The sequence below is a fragment of the Elgaria multicarinata genome, chromosome 16 (assembly GCF_023053635.1).
Source record: "Elgaria multicarinata webbii isolate HBS135686 ecotype San Diego chromosome 16, rElgMul1.1.pri, whole genome shotgun sequence".
NCBI lineage: Eukaryota > Metazoa > Chordata > Lepidosauria > Squamata > Anguidae > Elgaria > Elgaria multicarinata.
This window is the reverse complement of record NC_086186.1, coordinates 1,577,289-1,590,930: the sequence shown is the minus strand read 5'-3', so window position 1 is coordinate 1,590,930 and position 13,642 is coordinate 1,577,289. Positions and strand designations below refer to the sequence as shown.

Here is a 13,642-nt window from a genome sequence, read left to right as displayed (position 1 = left end):
GGATCTGTGCCGCCTCTGCTTCAGCGCCTCCCATGAACGAGAGCCTAACCCCTCTTGAGCCGGTCTCTTCCACTGCCAAACGGCTCTTACCGTTAGGGAGTTTCTCCCAATGTTAACCTAAATCTGCTCACCTGCCATTTCTATCCAGCAGAATTCCATTGACTGTCCTGTGTGTTTTGTTCCAGAGAGTCGGTTCCCGAAGGTTGCTTTGCTAACCAGTTTGTGATATTTGACGATGTGCCGTTGTACTGGGATGCTTGGGATGTCATGGATTATCACTTGGAGACCAGGTGGGTGACCGTTGCCTTATGGGTACCACTTAGAATTTTCTGGTCTGCGTGCTGCAGAAACCTTCCTGCCTCTTGGGATTCTGGCACAGAACAAAATGATAGCAGAGGCCCTCTCTTTGCGGGAAGTCAGAGCATTCATTCAGGTTCTCTCTCTCTCTCTCTCTCTCTCTCTCCCCAAAATTCAGCAATTGGAAATGCAAATCATACAGAGATGCTTATAATCATGTTTTGTCCCAACCCCTTGGGCACTTTTTCATCCGAGATAAAAGACGAACCGGCCCCTCTGTGCTGCAGACCCTCGGCCAGTTATAGGAGGTGGCTCTGAGGATACAGACTGGTGTCTGACCTTGTCCCCGGCGGCTTCGTCCGGCAGGGAAAGAAGGGGCTGCAGAGCAGGCAGGTGGGGAGCATAAAGGACCCTCTGCCTGTAAGCTCTTGAATTCTCCACGTGTGCAGCCCAAACGGTTATGGGGCTTTTGTCCCCAGTCATGTGGACCAGCAGCTCATTCCCTCTGCAAAACAGAACCAGCCCTTACATGTGGTCCCGCGCCTCCCTTCCCTTGCAACCTTGATTTCTGGACCAGCTCTTTGGTTTCCAATGTCTCTTCCCAGGAAGCCCGTCGTGCAGCTCATTAAACCCCTGGCCATTGCCCTGCCAGGGGGGCTGCGAGGCAGCGCGACGTTCTCCCTGCAGGTCGGTGAGAGGAGCGTCCTGACCCAGGAGGTCAGTCTGGATGCCGCCGCCTCTTGCCTCCGCTTCCAGACCCAGGTGCGATGCCCCCCTCGCTCACCCGGAAGCTCTTTCCCGCTGAAGCGAGGTTCGCGCTTCTTATTTATTTATTTATTTATTTAAGTATTTTTTATGCCGCCATTCAGCCAAAAAAGGCTCTCATGGCGGCTTACAAAAGTATTTCTTGACAGCTTCTGATACGTCCGTGTCTCCTGGGTAGGTGGACTGGCACGAAGCCCACAAGTTCCTCAAGGTGGAGTTTCCGGCAGCGGTCCGGAGCCCCAACGCCACGTACGAGATACAGTTCGGCCACCTGCAGAGACCGACGCACCGGAACACCTCCTGGGACTGGGCGCGCTTTGAGGTGAGGAGGCCCTGAGGAGCTGTGCTGGCCTTGCTGCAGGCCTGCCCGGCTCCGTTCCTTAGGCCGGAGGAGTGCAGGACCTCAGGCCTGGGGGCCACATCCCAGCTCACCCGGGGTCCCCTTTCCCCCACAGCCCACAGTTCGGTGCTTTCGTGGCTTTTGTGCAAGTCTCCCCCCTCTGCTCTATTCTAGAAGGTCCCAGTGTCTCTCCTGGGGCTCAGCCACAGGCAGCTTTAAGAGCTAAAGTACTTCATTGAAACCGAATTTGGCCCTCTGACTGCTAGAGATTCAACCCTCCTGTTTTAGGCAGTCTGCAAATTCTAAGAGGAATTCCCCAAGTTCCCTGGGAATCAGGGCTGCCCACCTGCCTGCCCTCCTTCACCCCTTGCATCAAGGGCTGGGGAAGCTGAGGCCCTCCCAGATGTTCTGAGACTGGCAAACTTAAACACCCCCCCCCCCAGGCCAGTGGTGATGGATGAGGGGAGTTATGGGGGTCCATCGACACCCAGCCCCCCGGTCCCCCATGCCTGCCTTACCTCGTCTCCCAGACCAGGCAGAGCCGTTGGCATCTGCCTCCTTGCAACGTCTGGGGCGGGGAAGGCAGCAAGGAAGGAGAGCCAAAGCAGATCCTGCCGTGGATGCTGTGGGCCCCACTCACACCAGCTTGGTTGCTTCCTTCTGGAGGTGTGGAGCCACAAGTGGATGGACCTCTCCGAGCACGGCTTTGGCCTGGCGCTGCTCAATGACTGCAGATACGGCTGCTCGGCCCGCGGCAACGTCCTGAGCCTTTCCCTGTGAGTTCCGGTTCACTCCTGGGGGGCGTGGGAGGCATGGGTGTCCCCAGAACGTAGATTTTTAAAAAATGGTTTTATGCCATGTTTTAGTGATGTTGTTTTAGTTCAACTTTTATCGTTAACTGCCTTGGGAGCTATTCTTTAGTACAACCGAGGGCTGTTAATTACTTAATTAAATTTAAAAACATGCATATGTAAACAGAATATTACTCCCCCTCTCCCCATGAAGGTTGAGAGCACCCAAATCACCTGACGCCACAGCAGACGTTGGACGCCACCAGTTCACCTACGCAGTGATGCCTCATCTGGGTGAGCAAGACTAAGAGGCGGAGGCCGGCTGGGAGAGAAGGCGCAAGCGGGGCTCTTTCAGAGGCCTCCCAGAGCCCCACTGGGGAGGGGGGGTGGAGGGGGCAGAAGGGCCCCCTTCTCAGCAGGGGTCTGCACTGCCTACAGCTGTTCCTGCTCCCCTGCTGCTTTCTTCTGGACAGGTTCCTTCCAGGAGGCCGGGGTCATCCGTCAGGCGTACAACCTGAACTTCCCTCTCCACGCGGTGCCGAGCGTCCCGGCACAAGGCCCAGCGTGGAGCGCGTTCTCTGTGCAGTCCCCAGCGGTTGTTCTGGAAACTATAAAGCAGGTAAGCGGCCGAAAGGAGAGGAGGGCGAGAGATTGCAGGCAGAGCTGGGTGCATTCTAGGCGTCCTCAGTTGCAGCAGAGGGAGGGTTTGGTCAGCCTCTGAAAAGTTCTCTGATTTCACCCCCTTAAAAGAAAGCTTCTAGTCCCTGTGGCCCAGTGGTAGAACACGCGCTTTGCCTCTTCCTGGTTCATAAGTCTGGAGCGAAGGAGCCGGGCCAGGCAGCCTGAGTGGCCCCCCACCCCAGGACGGCTTGCTGACTGACTCTGAGTGGCTGGAGGGTGAAGCCTCGGGTTCGGGTAGCGTTGAGCCATAAGGTTTAGAACTTCATCTGTTGCCACCACCCTTTGCCTCAGTTTCCCTGAAGGTACCCGTGAGGATGGGTGGGTGGGTGTGTTTTTGCTGGTGCTTGGATTTTATTCAATCCTTTTTATTTACTGCGAACCACTTTGGAAGGCAGTTTAGGGTTCCCGTGCCTGCCGTTGTTCCCTTGCAATTACTTTTGAAAAGGTGACGTGCAGGTTTTTAAGAAAAGCCTTCCCGGGTTATTTCGTTTGCTGACCCTCCGAGCTCAGCTGTCTCTGCCATGTGTCACAAGGGGAGGGAAAGAGTGCGAATGCAACCCTGGGATGGGGGGAGGGGGGCATTGTGCTGAACACGAGCATCCTGTGTGTCTTCTTCCTCCAGGCGGAGGACCGGCCAGATGCTCTGATAGTCCGGCTCTACGAGTCGCATGGGAGCACTGTGGTCACCTGGCTCCAAACATGCCTCCCAGTCCAAGAGGCGGCCACGTAAGTGCAGAGCGCAACGGGGTGGGGTGGGGTGGATCAGGCTACACGGGCGGGCGCGCTCGCTGCAGGCGTTCCACTTCCAAGCTGTAGCCTCCTCTTCCCCTTTCTTAAGGTGTGACCTCCTGGAGCGCCCTGATCCTGGCCGCCCGCTGCTGCTGGAGGAGCACGGCCTGAAGCTCTCCTTCACGCCATTCCAAGTGCTCTCCGTTATGCTCAGCTTGAAACGGCCAGGCGGCAGCTGAAGAACCAACGGATCCGCCCTCTCTTTGGATCCTGTTCTCTGCAGGTGTGATGTGGACGTGGCAGCAGGAGCTACGTGGGGTTTTCTTTTCCCCCTAAAAGGTTGGGATCCGCCCACTAAAGCCAGGTGCAAAATAGCGGCTGTGGGTGGAGCTAATTACCTACCACACCCCATAAGCTGTATAGGGGGGTGACCTCGATCGGCCTTCTCCAACCTGGTGCCCTCCAGCTACGTTGGACCACAACTCCCATCATTCCATGCCAGCATGGCCATGTTGGCTTGGAGTGATGGGAGTTGCAGTCCAACACATCTGCGGGGCACCAGGTTGAGGAAGGGCCCCCACGTAGTCCAGTATAAATCTACGTTGGGAGGATGATTACGCATCAGGGATTATTGTACCAGCCTAATTTAGGTGGGGGAGAAGAATCCTCTCTATTACTATTCGTAAACCATTGGGAGTGGGAATGTTAAAAGCAGTGGAACGAAACCTCAATAATACATGAGGTAAGATGTACCGGGACTTCTGTGTTTTTTTCTCTTCTGAAACAACAGCAGGACACCCTTAAGTAGAGGGTGGGTTCTTTGAAGAAAGTAAACACTTTTATTAGCATCAAAAAGCAGGTTCTAAAAAAAAGCATTTTAAAAATGTACATCTAAGAGAAGATGCCATCACCAAAGATACAAAACATTTGATTGAGTAACCATTAAAACTGCAATTGGCAGGATTTGTGTGTGTGTGTGTAGGGGGGTGGGTGGTTTCTAATTCTAGGGATCACAGCAGGCACGGAGGAGAGGGTTTCCTCTCCTGCTGCAGTCCTGAGGGAAATCACTCATCTGAAGCTAGCATTCGCGTCCGGAGGAAATTTCCCCAGGGTGTCAGGAGCAGATGTGGGGAGTGGGTGGGGGGGAGGGGGGATTTGAAGCTGGGATTTCCCTCCGGAGTCCAGCCAGGGAAGGAGGAGTCGCGCCTGCTCGGGGCCCTATCATGATCAGCCCCTCCCCCACCTCACGATGCTGTTTGCATGCTAAAAGGTCTTGAATGCAAAGAAGACACCTTTTAACTTCACATCTAGTTTGCACACCCACCCAAGAGCTCTTCAGAAGGGAGGACCACAGCCGATGCTTCTGGGGAACGGGGCCCTGCCCAGCTTGATAGATCCCAAGTCTTTGGAGGAGTCGATGACGTGGCCAAGCTTACGCTTTCCTCTTACATCTTTCACAACGGTGCAATTCTACAAAGCCGGACCGTTAGGGAGCTGCACGGTCGCTCCATTTCGCCGTTCTGTGGCACGCAATTCTGTGGAATGCAAGCTTCTAAGGCTCATCATGTCAGGAAGGGCTCCTGCTCACCCTTCTCTCACACAACGCCGCTTTGCTGTCCTGAACAACATCGAGACGGCAGAATTTCAGAAAATATTCTGTATAAAATTTTTCCCGAAGTAGCTCTTGCTGTTCTGTGTTCCTGAACAGGATTTAAAACCCCCAGAGGTGACCGAGCAAAAGACAGACTCTCCCTCGCGGGTCCTTGCAGCAGCAAACTTTTTCTCATTGCAGGGTAGGGATCCAGAAACCCACATAAGCAAGCTACATTAAAGCGACGGCATTTACCCACTTCTGTGCCAGCAGCACACAGGCCAGACCATAATTCTGCACCAGGACGGTTATTGAGCTTTCACCCGCCTGGACCTTGGGGTAGCAGCAGCTTGGGCTAAAAAGGAAAACACGTTGCCAGTTAGATGGATTGTCCCGTTTGCCCTCCTCAACCTGCTGTCCTCCAGAGATTTTGGACTACAATTCCCAGCATTCCTGACCATTGGCCACACTGGCTGGGGCAGATGGAAGTTGCACGTCGCAAACCTCTGGGGGCCATCCAGTTAGGGGGGGCCTGCTCCGCAGCGCCAGAAACCTAAATCCAGGCGACGCCTCTCTCACCCCTGTTTATCCGAGCGGACTGTCGCCTCTTCCGAGACCCAGCCGGGGAATCGGCCAGCGGAGACTCCTGGGGCCCAGAGCTCCTTCTGGCCCTGGTGCTCAGCCTCCTGGTGCCACCGAGCCCAGCAGGGTCCTCCGGTTCTTGGACGGTTTTGCCCCTCTTCTTCCTTTCAAGCTTCCTCGTTCCCGTGGCGCCTTCCCGAGGAGCGTTGACCCTGGAAGTCCTCCTGACGCCGGGCTTTGTGACCTAGGCAGAGGAGACACGGACGCTGGGCCTCTACCATTCAAGCGGGAGCTCAAAGCCGCCTGCAACCGAAGAGCCCAGGCAGATACGCCAAGGGCCTAGGCTGATGCCCTCCAGATGCGCTGGACAAGGACTCCCATCATCCCCAGTCAGCATGGCCCTGCTGGCTGGGGGATGATGGGAGTTGTAGTTAATCACATCTGGAGGGCGCCAGGTTGAGCTCGGCTGATCAAGGCCACCAGCCTGCTTTCCACCGCCGAGGGGGTGCGGCCAACAAGTTCACAGGCAGGCTGCCAAGGCAAGGGGGTCTCCTCTGGCTGGTCCCCTCCCCAATTCATAGGGAGTGGTAACTCCCATTATTTTGTTTATTTATTTATTTACAATCTTTCTATACCATTCTAAATTCCATTCAGAATTTCAGAGCGGTGGACAAAATAAAATAGAATAAAAACATATTAAAAGTACGTTTTTAATGAAACAAAGTGAAAAATAAACTGCTGGTCATTAAGGGAAGGCTTCCTGGAACAACGTTTTCAGGAGGCACCGGAAAGAATACGAAGTTGGCGCCTGCCTGAGCTCCAGAGGCAGGGAATTCCATAGGAGGGGGGGGCACCACGTTGAAGGCTCTTCCCCTGGTGGACTCCAATCCATAGACAATAGGTCTATGTGGAACCACCCAGAGCCTGCCCTCCCCATAGTCCAGGCCAGATGGGCTATGGTACAGCTCAGTAGAACGCAGGTTCATGCTTCCCTTTGGGTCTCGGCCAACTGCTTCACTGCCGTTCTCAGTCACTCCTGGCTGGGGCTTGATAACACACGGGGTCGGCACGTTTTCCTGCCTTCCTCTCCTCTTCCCTCACCAGTCTCAGCCAGCCAGGATGTAAATACGGGGGGAAGCCCCCAGCTGCCAACGACTGGCCTATCGTGTCCCTAGGCTTGAGTACCAGAAGCCAGGTAGCTGCGTTGCTCTTCAGCGGCATTATTTCAGAGAATTTGTGCAACTTGAGATCCTTGGGTAAAGGTGCTTAACCTTCCTGGCTAAAGGTCCCAGGACATTCCTAAAGGGCAGGTGCAGGCCGACAGAGCAGAGGGGCCTCCGGAACCACACCAAAGTCCTCCCCACAGAGGTATAAAGATTGTGTTGTACCAAAAACTTCCTTACCTTTGGGCTCAGCGTATCAGGATCGGACTTCACCTGCAACCGTTTCTTGCGTGACTTTCCCTCTGCAAAACAAAAATAAATTTAAGAGCCAACTCCAATGTTGCCATTACACGATCTTTACAAGGCCGCCATCATGCCCTAAATGACAAGGAGGAGTGCGCCATGGCAGGTGCCAGGCCTAGGGGTGCCAGTGGGTATGACTTCGCTCAGATGGCACGGGTGCAGGGCGTCCCAGCTGCATAAGTCCGACAAAGGCCTCGCTGTATCCACTCAGGGCTATTCTAACCCAGGCATCGCAGCCGGGGCCGGTCACTAGAAATGTACAGTCTAACATCTCCAAAGCCTTCAAGGAAGAGTTTTACCCACGGTAGAAGTCCAAGTCTTTATCCAGTGACCCGTACTGTCATTCCTGGAGGAGACGGCCACCCATGACCACTAGCCCTGATGGCTATGTGCTACCTCTGGCATCAGAAGCAGTAAGGGGAACGTGCTGGGGAACATGGGCGGGAGGGTGCTGTTGCACTCATGTCCCAATTGTGGGTTTCCCTGGGCAGCTGGTCGGCCACTCTGTGAGCAGAGCGCTACACTGGACCTTTGGTCTGATCCAGTTCTTATTGGAGGAGGGATCTAAAGCTATTTGACCCCCCTTCCCCAGAAGTACTGCAACGTTGTAGAAGAGAAGCCACTTGGACCTCTTTCTCATCCAGCAAGAGAAAAGGAGGCAAATGCAATGCTCACCTTTCGGGGCCATCGGACCGGGATCGCCCTGCGTAGAAGGAAAAAGCCTGAGAAAGGTGCTCAGGGCAAATGGCACGAGGACACTCTGGGGGCTGGCAGCAGAGTGAGGCACACAGAGTTTAGATCCCTTTCAGACCGAGGGCTAAATTCAGTTTTGCCGGGGATTGGATTCAGCCCAAACCCTTCTTCCTGCAAAGCACAGGGTCCCTCCCTCCCTCCCTCCCTAGAAGGGCCTCTCTGTTTTCCATCACCTAGAAACGTTCTGAAAATCAAAGTTTTAAATATTTAAGTCTTGATAGAAACACAACTGCCCTTAACGCTCCTAGAAAGAGCGGAGGATCCACAGAGAATCAGGACCTCTCTCTTACCAAGCAGAATAATTCAGTGTACCTGATATGACTAACTTCATGTAATCACAGAGGACTGGATCCAGGTTTAGTCCTGTTTAGAGTAGAACGATTTAAATCAATGGAACTTAAGTTAGTAATATAAATTCCACTAATGTCAATGGGTCTACTCTAATTAGAACTAAATCTAGATTTTAGCCAGAATTTGATTGCAGAACAGGTTTTGGGTGCGGGGGAGGGGGGGGTCGTCACAAAGTTTTAAATATAAAAAAAAGTCTAAGGAAAAACCAACAAACTTTCCAGACGCTGGAGAGGTGGGCAGGAAGCGGGGGGAACTCTTAAGACGTTTTATTTTCCTTTAAACAGCTTTCAAAACCTTGGTACCTTGGCAGAGGGGGAAAGTATGAAAATAAACCATCTGTTTGTGTAATGGTACCGATTCTACCACAGACCGAAAGGAGAAGGCGGCGCGTCGGAGCATGAGAACGTCGGGAGGCCCGACAGCGGCCTGCCCCCTCCGTTCCTACCTGGAACCAGATGGTCCTGCCGTTGGCGTCGCTCAGGGACTTCATGCCCCGGACGTAGTAGCACTGAAGCCATGCTGAAAAGGCGGTGGACTCCGTGGCGTTCGCTGGGTCGTAGCCTTTGCCACCTGATGGGGAGAAGGCAAGGTGAGCAAACCAAGCCCTAAAAACCCCTCGACCCTGCCCACCTTCACGGTACAATGCTCGTTGCCTTGGAAGTACATCCCACTTTCAGGAGTGCAGCCGTTGTTTCTTAAAACGTTTTGAGTGATAGTCCACACCTTTTCCCTCCCTGAAGGTTTTCCTCCATAATAGTGAGGACTAGAAACTGAAGACAGTGGAAGGTTCTCTGGTTTGCATGGGGATGATAATATTCCGCATTAGAGAAAACATATATGGTACAGGCCACGTCTTTCAGTCCAGTCCCCCCACTGTCAGTCTCTCTCACTCGCTCTCACACACACGCACACGCACACACCAATGTGAGCTTCCCTGTTCCTGGTTTAATCTCAGTAAAACGTTCTTGACATATATGCAGTTGACTGCAGGCTTCACTTGTGGCCAGCAACTGAGAAGCCGCTGTTCATATTTTATTGCTGGATCAGACCAAGGATCCATCTAGTCCAGCATCCTGTTTCCAACAGTGGACAGCCACACATGTCCCTGGGAAGCCCACAAGGAAGGCATGAAGGCAAACAGCCTCTCCATGCTCTTTGCCTGCACCTTCAAGTCAGCAAGAAACTTTGATATAGATGGTTTGAGTTATCAGTCGAGTCTTACCTATAAACACTGGAACAGTCATATACATGTACAATACAATACAACATCAGCTGGGCTGGTGGCAGAGGGGAGCGGAAATTATTTTCCCCACCCACCCAGAAGCCCGTCAGTGTGATGCTGCGTCAGCCGCCCCCACCCTGGTGCCCTGCAGATGTTCTGGCCTTCATCACCATTTTAGTCCAGCTTTAGATCTGGTTTCTCACCGAGCCTGATGACCTCCATGGGTACCATGTGGCAAAGTTCCAGCAAGTCGGGATTCTCCCGTTTCAGCTTCACCTTTTGGCTCAGTGTCCTGCCAGAGGTCTGCAAAGCGGAGACCAAGGAGAGGCCAGTTCAGGTCAGAGGGAATCTCTACTGATGCCCAAATCAGACGCTGCCCAGACAAACACACTTTCCCACTACCTGTTTCCTGCATTAAGGGTGCAGTTGTAGGGATGTTTGGACAGAAAAACGGTCCTACAACTACCAGCATAGTTTTTGTGAACCGCGCAGGGAGCTTCGGCTATTCATCATCATCATCATCATTCATAGAATAGAATAGTAGAGTTGGAAGGGGCCTCTAAGGCCATCGAGTCCAACCCTTGGCTGAATGCAGGAATCCACCCTAAAGCATCCCTGTCAGATGACTGCCCAGTGTGAGAGAGCCCACCACTTCCCTCGGTCAAGGGTTCCATTGTCGTACTGCTCTAACAGTCAGGAGGTTTTTCCTGATGTCCACCCAGTTGTAGTTTTTTCTGTAAACATGCACAGAATTACACCCAACATGAAGCATAGACTCAGGCCAACGTTAATGTGTGTTGAAAACAAACGTGTCAAAATTCTGCATCAGGGAAAGCTCATGCTGCAGACCTATAGCCACCTACCTGGGGATAAGCCCCAGAGGGCTGGGTCGGGACCCTGAGGTGCCTTATATCTGCTCTCACCTGTTCCCGATGCTGCAGGTCCTCAAGAACTGTCCGCGCCTTCTCAAAGGGAGGGATTTTTAACCTAAGAAGAGGATGCAGGCGGGGGAGAAATTGACTGCCAAATACTTGGAAGGACGCTGCAGTGCCATTGCGCAATGCTACTGCAAAGCCGGACATGCTGGAGGACCCCTGTGCACATTGGCAGAGGCCCTGAGCCAGCCCAGAGATGTCTCCCATTATGGAGTGGAACTCAGGGTGAGTCATTGTGGCCCTGGTCGCTCACTTTTTACTTTTGGTAGGTTAAAAGAAAACAATAGAAATATTTAGGGCCACCAAACTAGCGGCAGTCAGGGGAAAGGGGGTGTGGTGGATTGGGACCCCTCTGGGCCAGATTTCGCTCCAGACCTTCTTGTCCTTGGACAGCAAAGTCCTGAGAGCAGCCCAGCAGACTCGGATGCGTGTGATTCAAGCTAGCGCCAGACACATACCGGTAGAGGATTTCCGCCCGGAGGTAGTTGCCGATACCATTGAAAAACCTCTGATTTAGCAGGGCCTCACAGATGGGCTTGTCAAAAGCTTTATCGGAGAGATTCCTCAACACGTTCTCCCTGGAAGAGACCCGATCCAAGTTTGTTAGGAGGCCGTGAACTGGGCAGGGGGGAAGACGGGGGGTTTTCTCCAGAGAGGCAGCCAGAAGGACAGAGAGCCCTTGTGTCACCTTAAGAGACTCACACATGGATTCTGGCATCAGCTTCCGTGGTCCGGTGAACGAGACCCTGACGCTGCTCTGAAGGGGATGGTGTCCACAAAAGCTTCTGCCAGAATAAATGTATTCATCTTTTAAGGTGCCACAAAGACTTTTTGATCTCCTAACTGAACAGGAGTCTAAAACTCTGAGCTAAAATATGGCGGGAACTAAAAACCAGCACAACGTAGTATCGGACTAAAGTTGTCAAGACGCAGGTTCAAATCCTCTCGCAGCCACAATGCTCCCTGAGTGACCTTGGGCCAGTCACTACCTCTCAGCCTGACCTGCCTCACAGGGTTGTTGAGAGGATAAAATCGGAAGTGAGGAGGAGGTACGCACCATGCCCTGAAAGCCTTGGGGGAAGGCAGGATCCAAATCGGAAGAAACTGAAAACATAGTTTTTTAAAAACAGCAACAACGAAAAAGGCAGCAGGTCCACCATCCTGAAGGCTGCAAATAAATACATTTAGGGTGCAACCCTATGCAAGTTTACATGGAATAAAGTCCGACGACTCCCAGCCAGCCAGGCTGATGAACCCGCGTCTGAGCTGTGCCACCAACCGACGACAGGTGAGGAGGCTGCATCCCACAGGTTGAATTACCGGCACCAAGAGCTTTAAGGGAAGCTCTGCTGGTGTTTGGGGGGCTTTCTCCTACTTGTAGCCCCGCCCCTTTTGCCTTTAGCTCCGCCCACCACTGGAACGTGGCCCCCGAGAGCTTCCCTGAGGGTGGTTCCTCACACAGCCCAAACGGCGCCCTCGAGCCCTGGCTGCCATTCTGGGCAGGGGGCAGGCCTCACCTGAACCTCTCGTACTCCAGCATCACGCAGGGCCCTCGGTCCGCCTGCCAGCCGCCGCCCACCTCCCACCTGCCAAAGCGCCGGACGTCCACGTAGCAGAGGGCTCGGGGCGGCCGCTCCCGGGTGTAGAAGCGCAAGTGGGCGTGCTTCGGCACCTCGGCCGCCGGGAACAGCTTGAAGCAGCCGGACATGCCGAAGCGGAAGACGAGATCCGTGGGCACTGCTGGCGCTGCCTTCTGGCCCGGGGCTGGGCAGAGCTGCCCTGGAGGAGGAGGAGGAGGAGGAGGCTCCCGCTGGACGGGCGCCAAAGTGAGCTTCAGCTCTTTGCCCCGCGACGCAGCCGAGATCTGGTAGCCGTCGCTCTCAAAGGGCACTTCTGGATTCTTGCTCACCTCCGACTTCTCCACCTTCCCCGAGAAAACGAGCCCCCCGCACTCCGCGTTAATGTACTGGCCGGTTAGGAACAGCTCCGGGCCTTCAGGCATCCTAGAAACAGGGAGAAGGAAGAGGAGGAGGAGACGGGAGGAAAAGGGAAAGGAGAGAGAGGGAGAGAGAGAGAAGGTGAGTTTCAAGAGAATTCCTTAAAGTGGGACAAGGAGTTCTTATTTGGATATTTACTCATTTTATTTCATTTCATTTCTATACTGCCCCGTAGCCGAAGCTCTCTGGGCAGTTTACAAAGATTAAAACACGAAAGGTTAAAAAACCAGTATGCCATAAAAAGCATAAAAAAAACCCTTGCTCCTCACGCAGCCCCTCCCCCCTCTTACGTAGCCTCATGACAGGCAGCTCAGGGCCCCAATGAAAACATACAGTCATAAAACAACAGGAACTAAACCATCAAGCATAAAACAAATAAACCAACACACCGGAAGACAGTTACTTAAATCACAAAAAAAGGCAAAAAAAAATTATTCTTAAACGCGGCCTGAAAAAAATATAATTTTTAAAATTAAATAAATGAATACATAAACTAGCACAAGCATTAGAGTATGTGTGTGTGTGTGTGTATAGGGGAGGGGAGGTTTAGTAACGAGATTAATAAATGCAAGGAATAGTTTAGTAGACTCAGCAGATCAGCCCTTCCGCAACCTCTGATGCCACCCAGCCAGATTACAACTCTCAGGATCCCTGCTGCCCATTGGCCAGGCTGGCTGGGGCTGATGGGAGATGGAATCCAATATATTGTCTGTTTTTGTTTGTATTTTATGCTTTTTATGGTTTAAAATTTTGCACATTTGTTTTTAATGTTCACTGTTTTAAACTTTTGTAAACTGCTCAGAGAACTTTGGCTATGGGGCGGTATATAGATGATGATGATGATGATGATGATATCTGGAGGGCCCCAAGTTGGAGAAGAGGGCAGTGGATGCTCAAGGAATGAGAGCGAGAACCCGGGGGGCTGCTCCTTGGGAGGGAGTGGAAAGAAAGAAAGAAAGAGGGAAAGGCACTCTGCATGTGCTCAGAGGTTCCCTCCACATCTGAAAACAGGGAAAGGCTGGCTGGGGGTGGGGGAAGCTCACCTGCGACCTGAGGCGTCAACTGCTCCTCGCTCGCTCGCTGCCCTCGGTTCCGCGCCCAGAGCTCCTCCTTCGCGGGCTTGGCGACCCTCCCCCCCGGAG

At 53.1% G+C, this 13,642-nt stretch overlaps 2 protein-coding genes across 4 annotated transcripts in view; one reads left to right on the top strand and one right to left on the bottom strand.

The window, feature by feature from the left end:
• MAN2C1 (mannosidase alpha class 2C member 1) overlaps nucleotides 1–4,539 on the top strand; it is a 19,740-nt gene extending 15,201 nt beyond the window's left edge. Inside the window, exons 19-26 of one of the 2 annotated variants that reach the window (XM_063142470.1) lie at nucleotides 186–290; nucleotides 903–1,059; nucleotides 1,241–1,384; nucleotides 2,069–2,178; nucleotides 2,408–2,487; nucleotides 2,667–2,812; nucleotides 3,497–3,600; nucleotides 3,713–4,539. In XM_063142470.1, the coding sequence (XP_062998540.1) occupies nucleotides 186–290; nucleotides 903–1,059; nucleotides 1,241–1,384; nucleotides 2,069–2,178; nucleotides 2,408–2,487; nucleotides 2,667–2,812; nucleotides 3,497–3,600; nucleotides 3,713–3,842 (976 nt within the window). In that variant the 3' untranslated portion in view covers nucleotides 3,843–4,539. Of the gene's footprint in view, nucleotides 1–185; nucleotides 291–902; nucleotides 1,109–1,240; nucleotides 1,385–2,068; nucleotides 2,179–2,407; nucleotides 2,488–2,666; nucleotides 2,813–3,496; nucleotides 3,601–3,712 lie in introns of those variants that run through there. The other variant, XM_063142471.1, reaches the window with a different exon arrangement.
• Nucleotides 4,420–13,642, bottom strand: NEIL1 (nei like DNA glycosylase 1). Of its 2 annotated transcripts, XM_063142473.1 has the most exons (11): nucleotides 13,544–13,642; nucleotides 12,413–12,506; nucleotides 12,021–12,277; nucleotides 10,962–11,081; nucleotides 10,492–10,555; nucleotides 9,772–9,871; nucleotides 8,792–8,916; nucleotides 7,918–7,945; nucleotides 7,180–7,241; nucleotides 5,774–6,020; nucleotides 4,420–5,549 (listed from the first exon to the last, which is right to left on the bottom strand). In XM_063142473.1, the coding sequence occupies exons 2-11, from the start codon at nucleotides 12,503–12,505 to the stop codon at nucleotides 5,503–5,505; spliced, it is 1,143 nt and encodes a 380-aa protein (XP_062998543.1). In that variant the 5' UTR covers nucleotide 12,506; nucleotides 13,544–13,642; the 3' UTR covers nucleotides 4,420–5,502. The 2 variants fall into 2 exon arrangements, with proteins under 2 accessions (XP_062998543.1, XP_062998542.1); XM_063142472.1 differs by having other exon boundaries at nucleotides 12,021–12,506.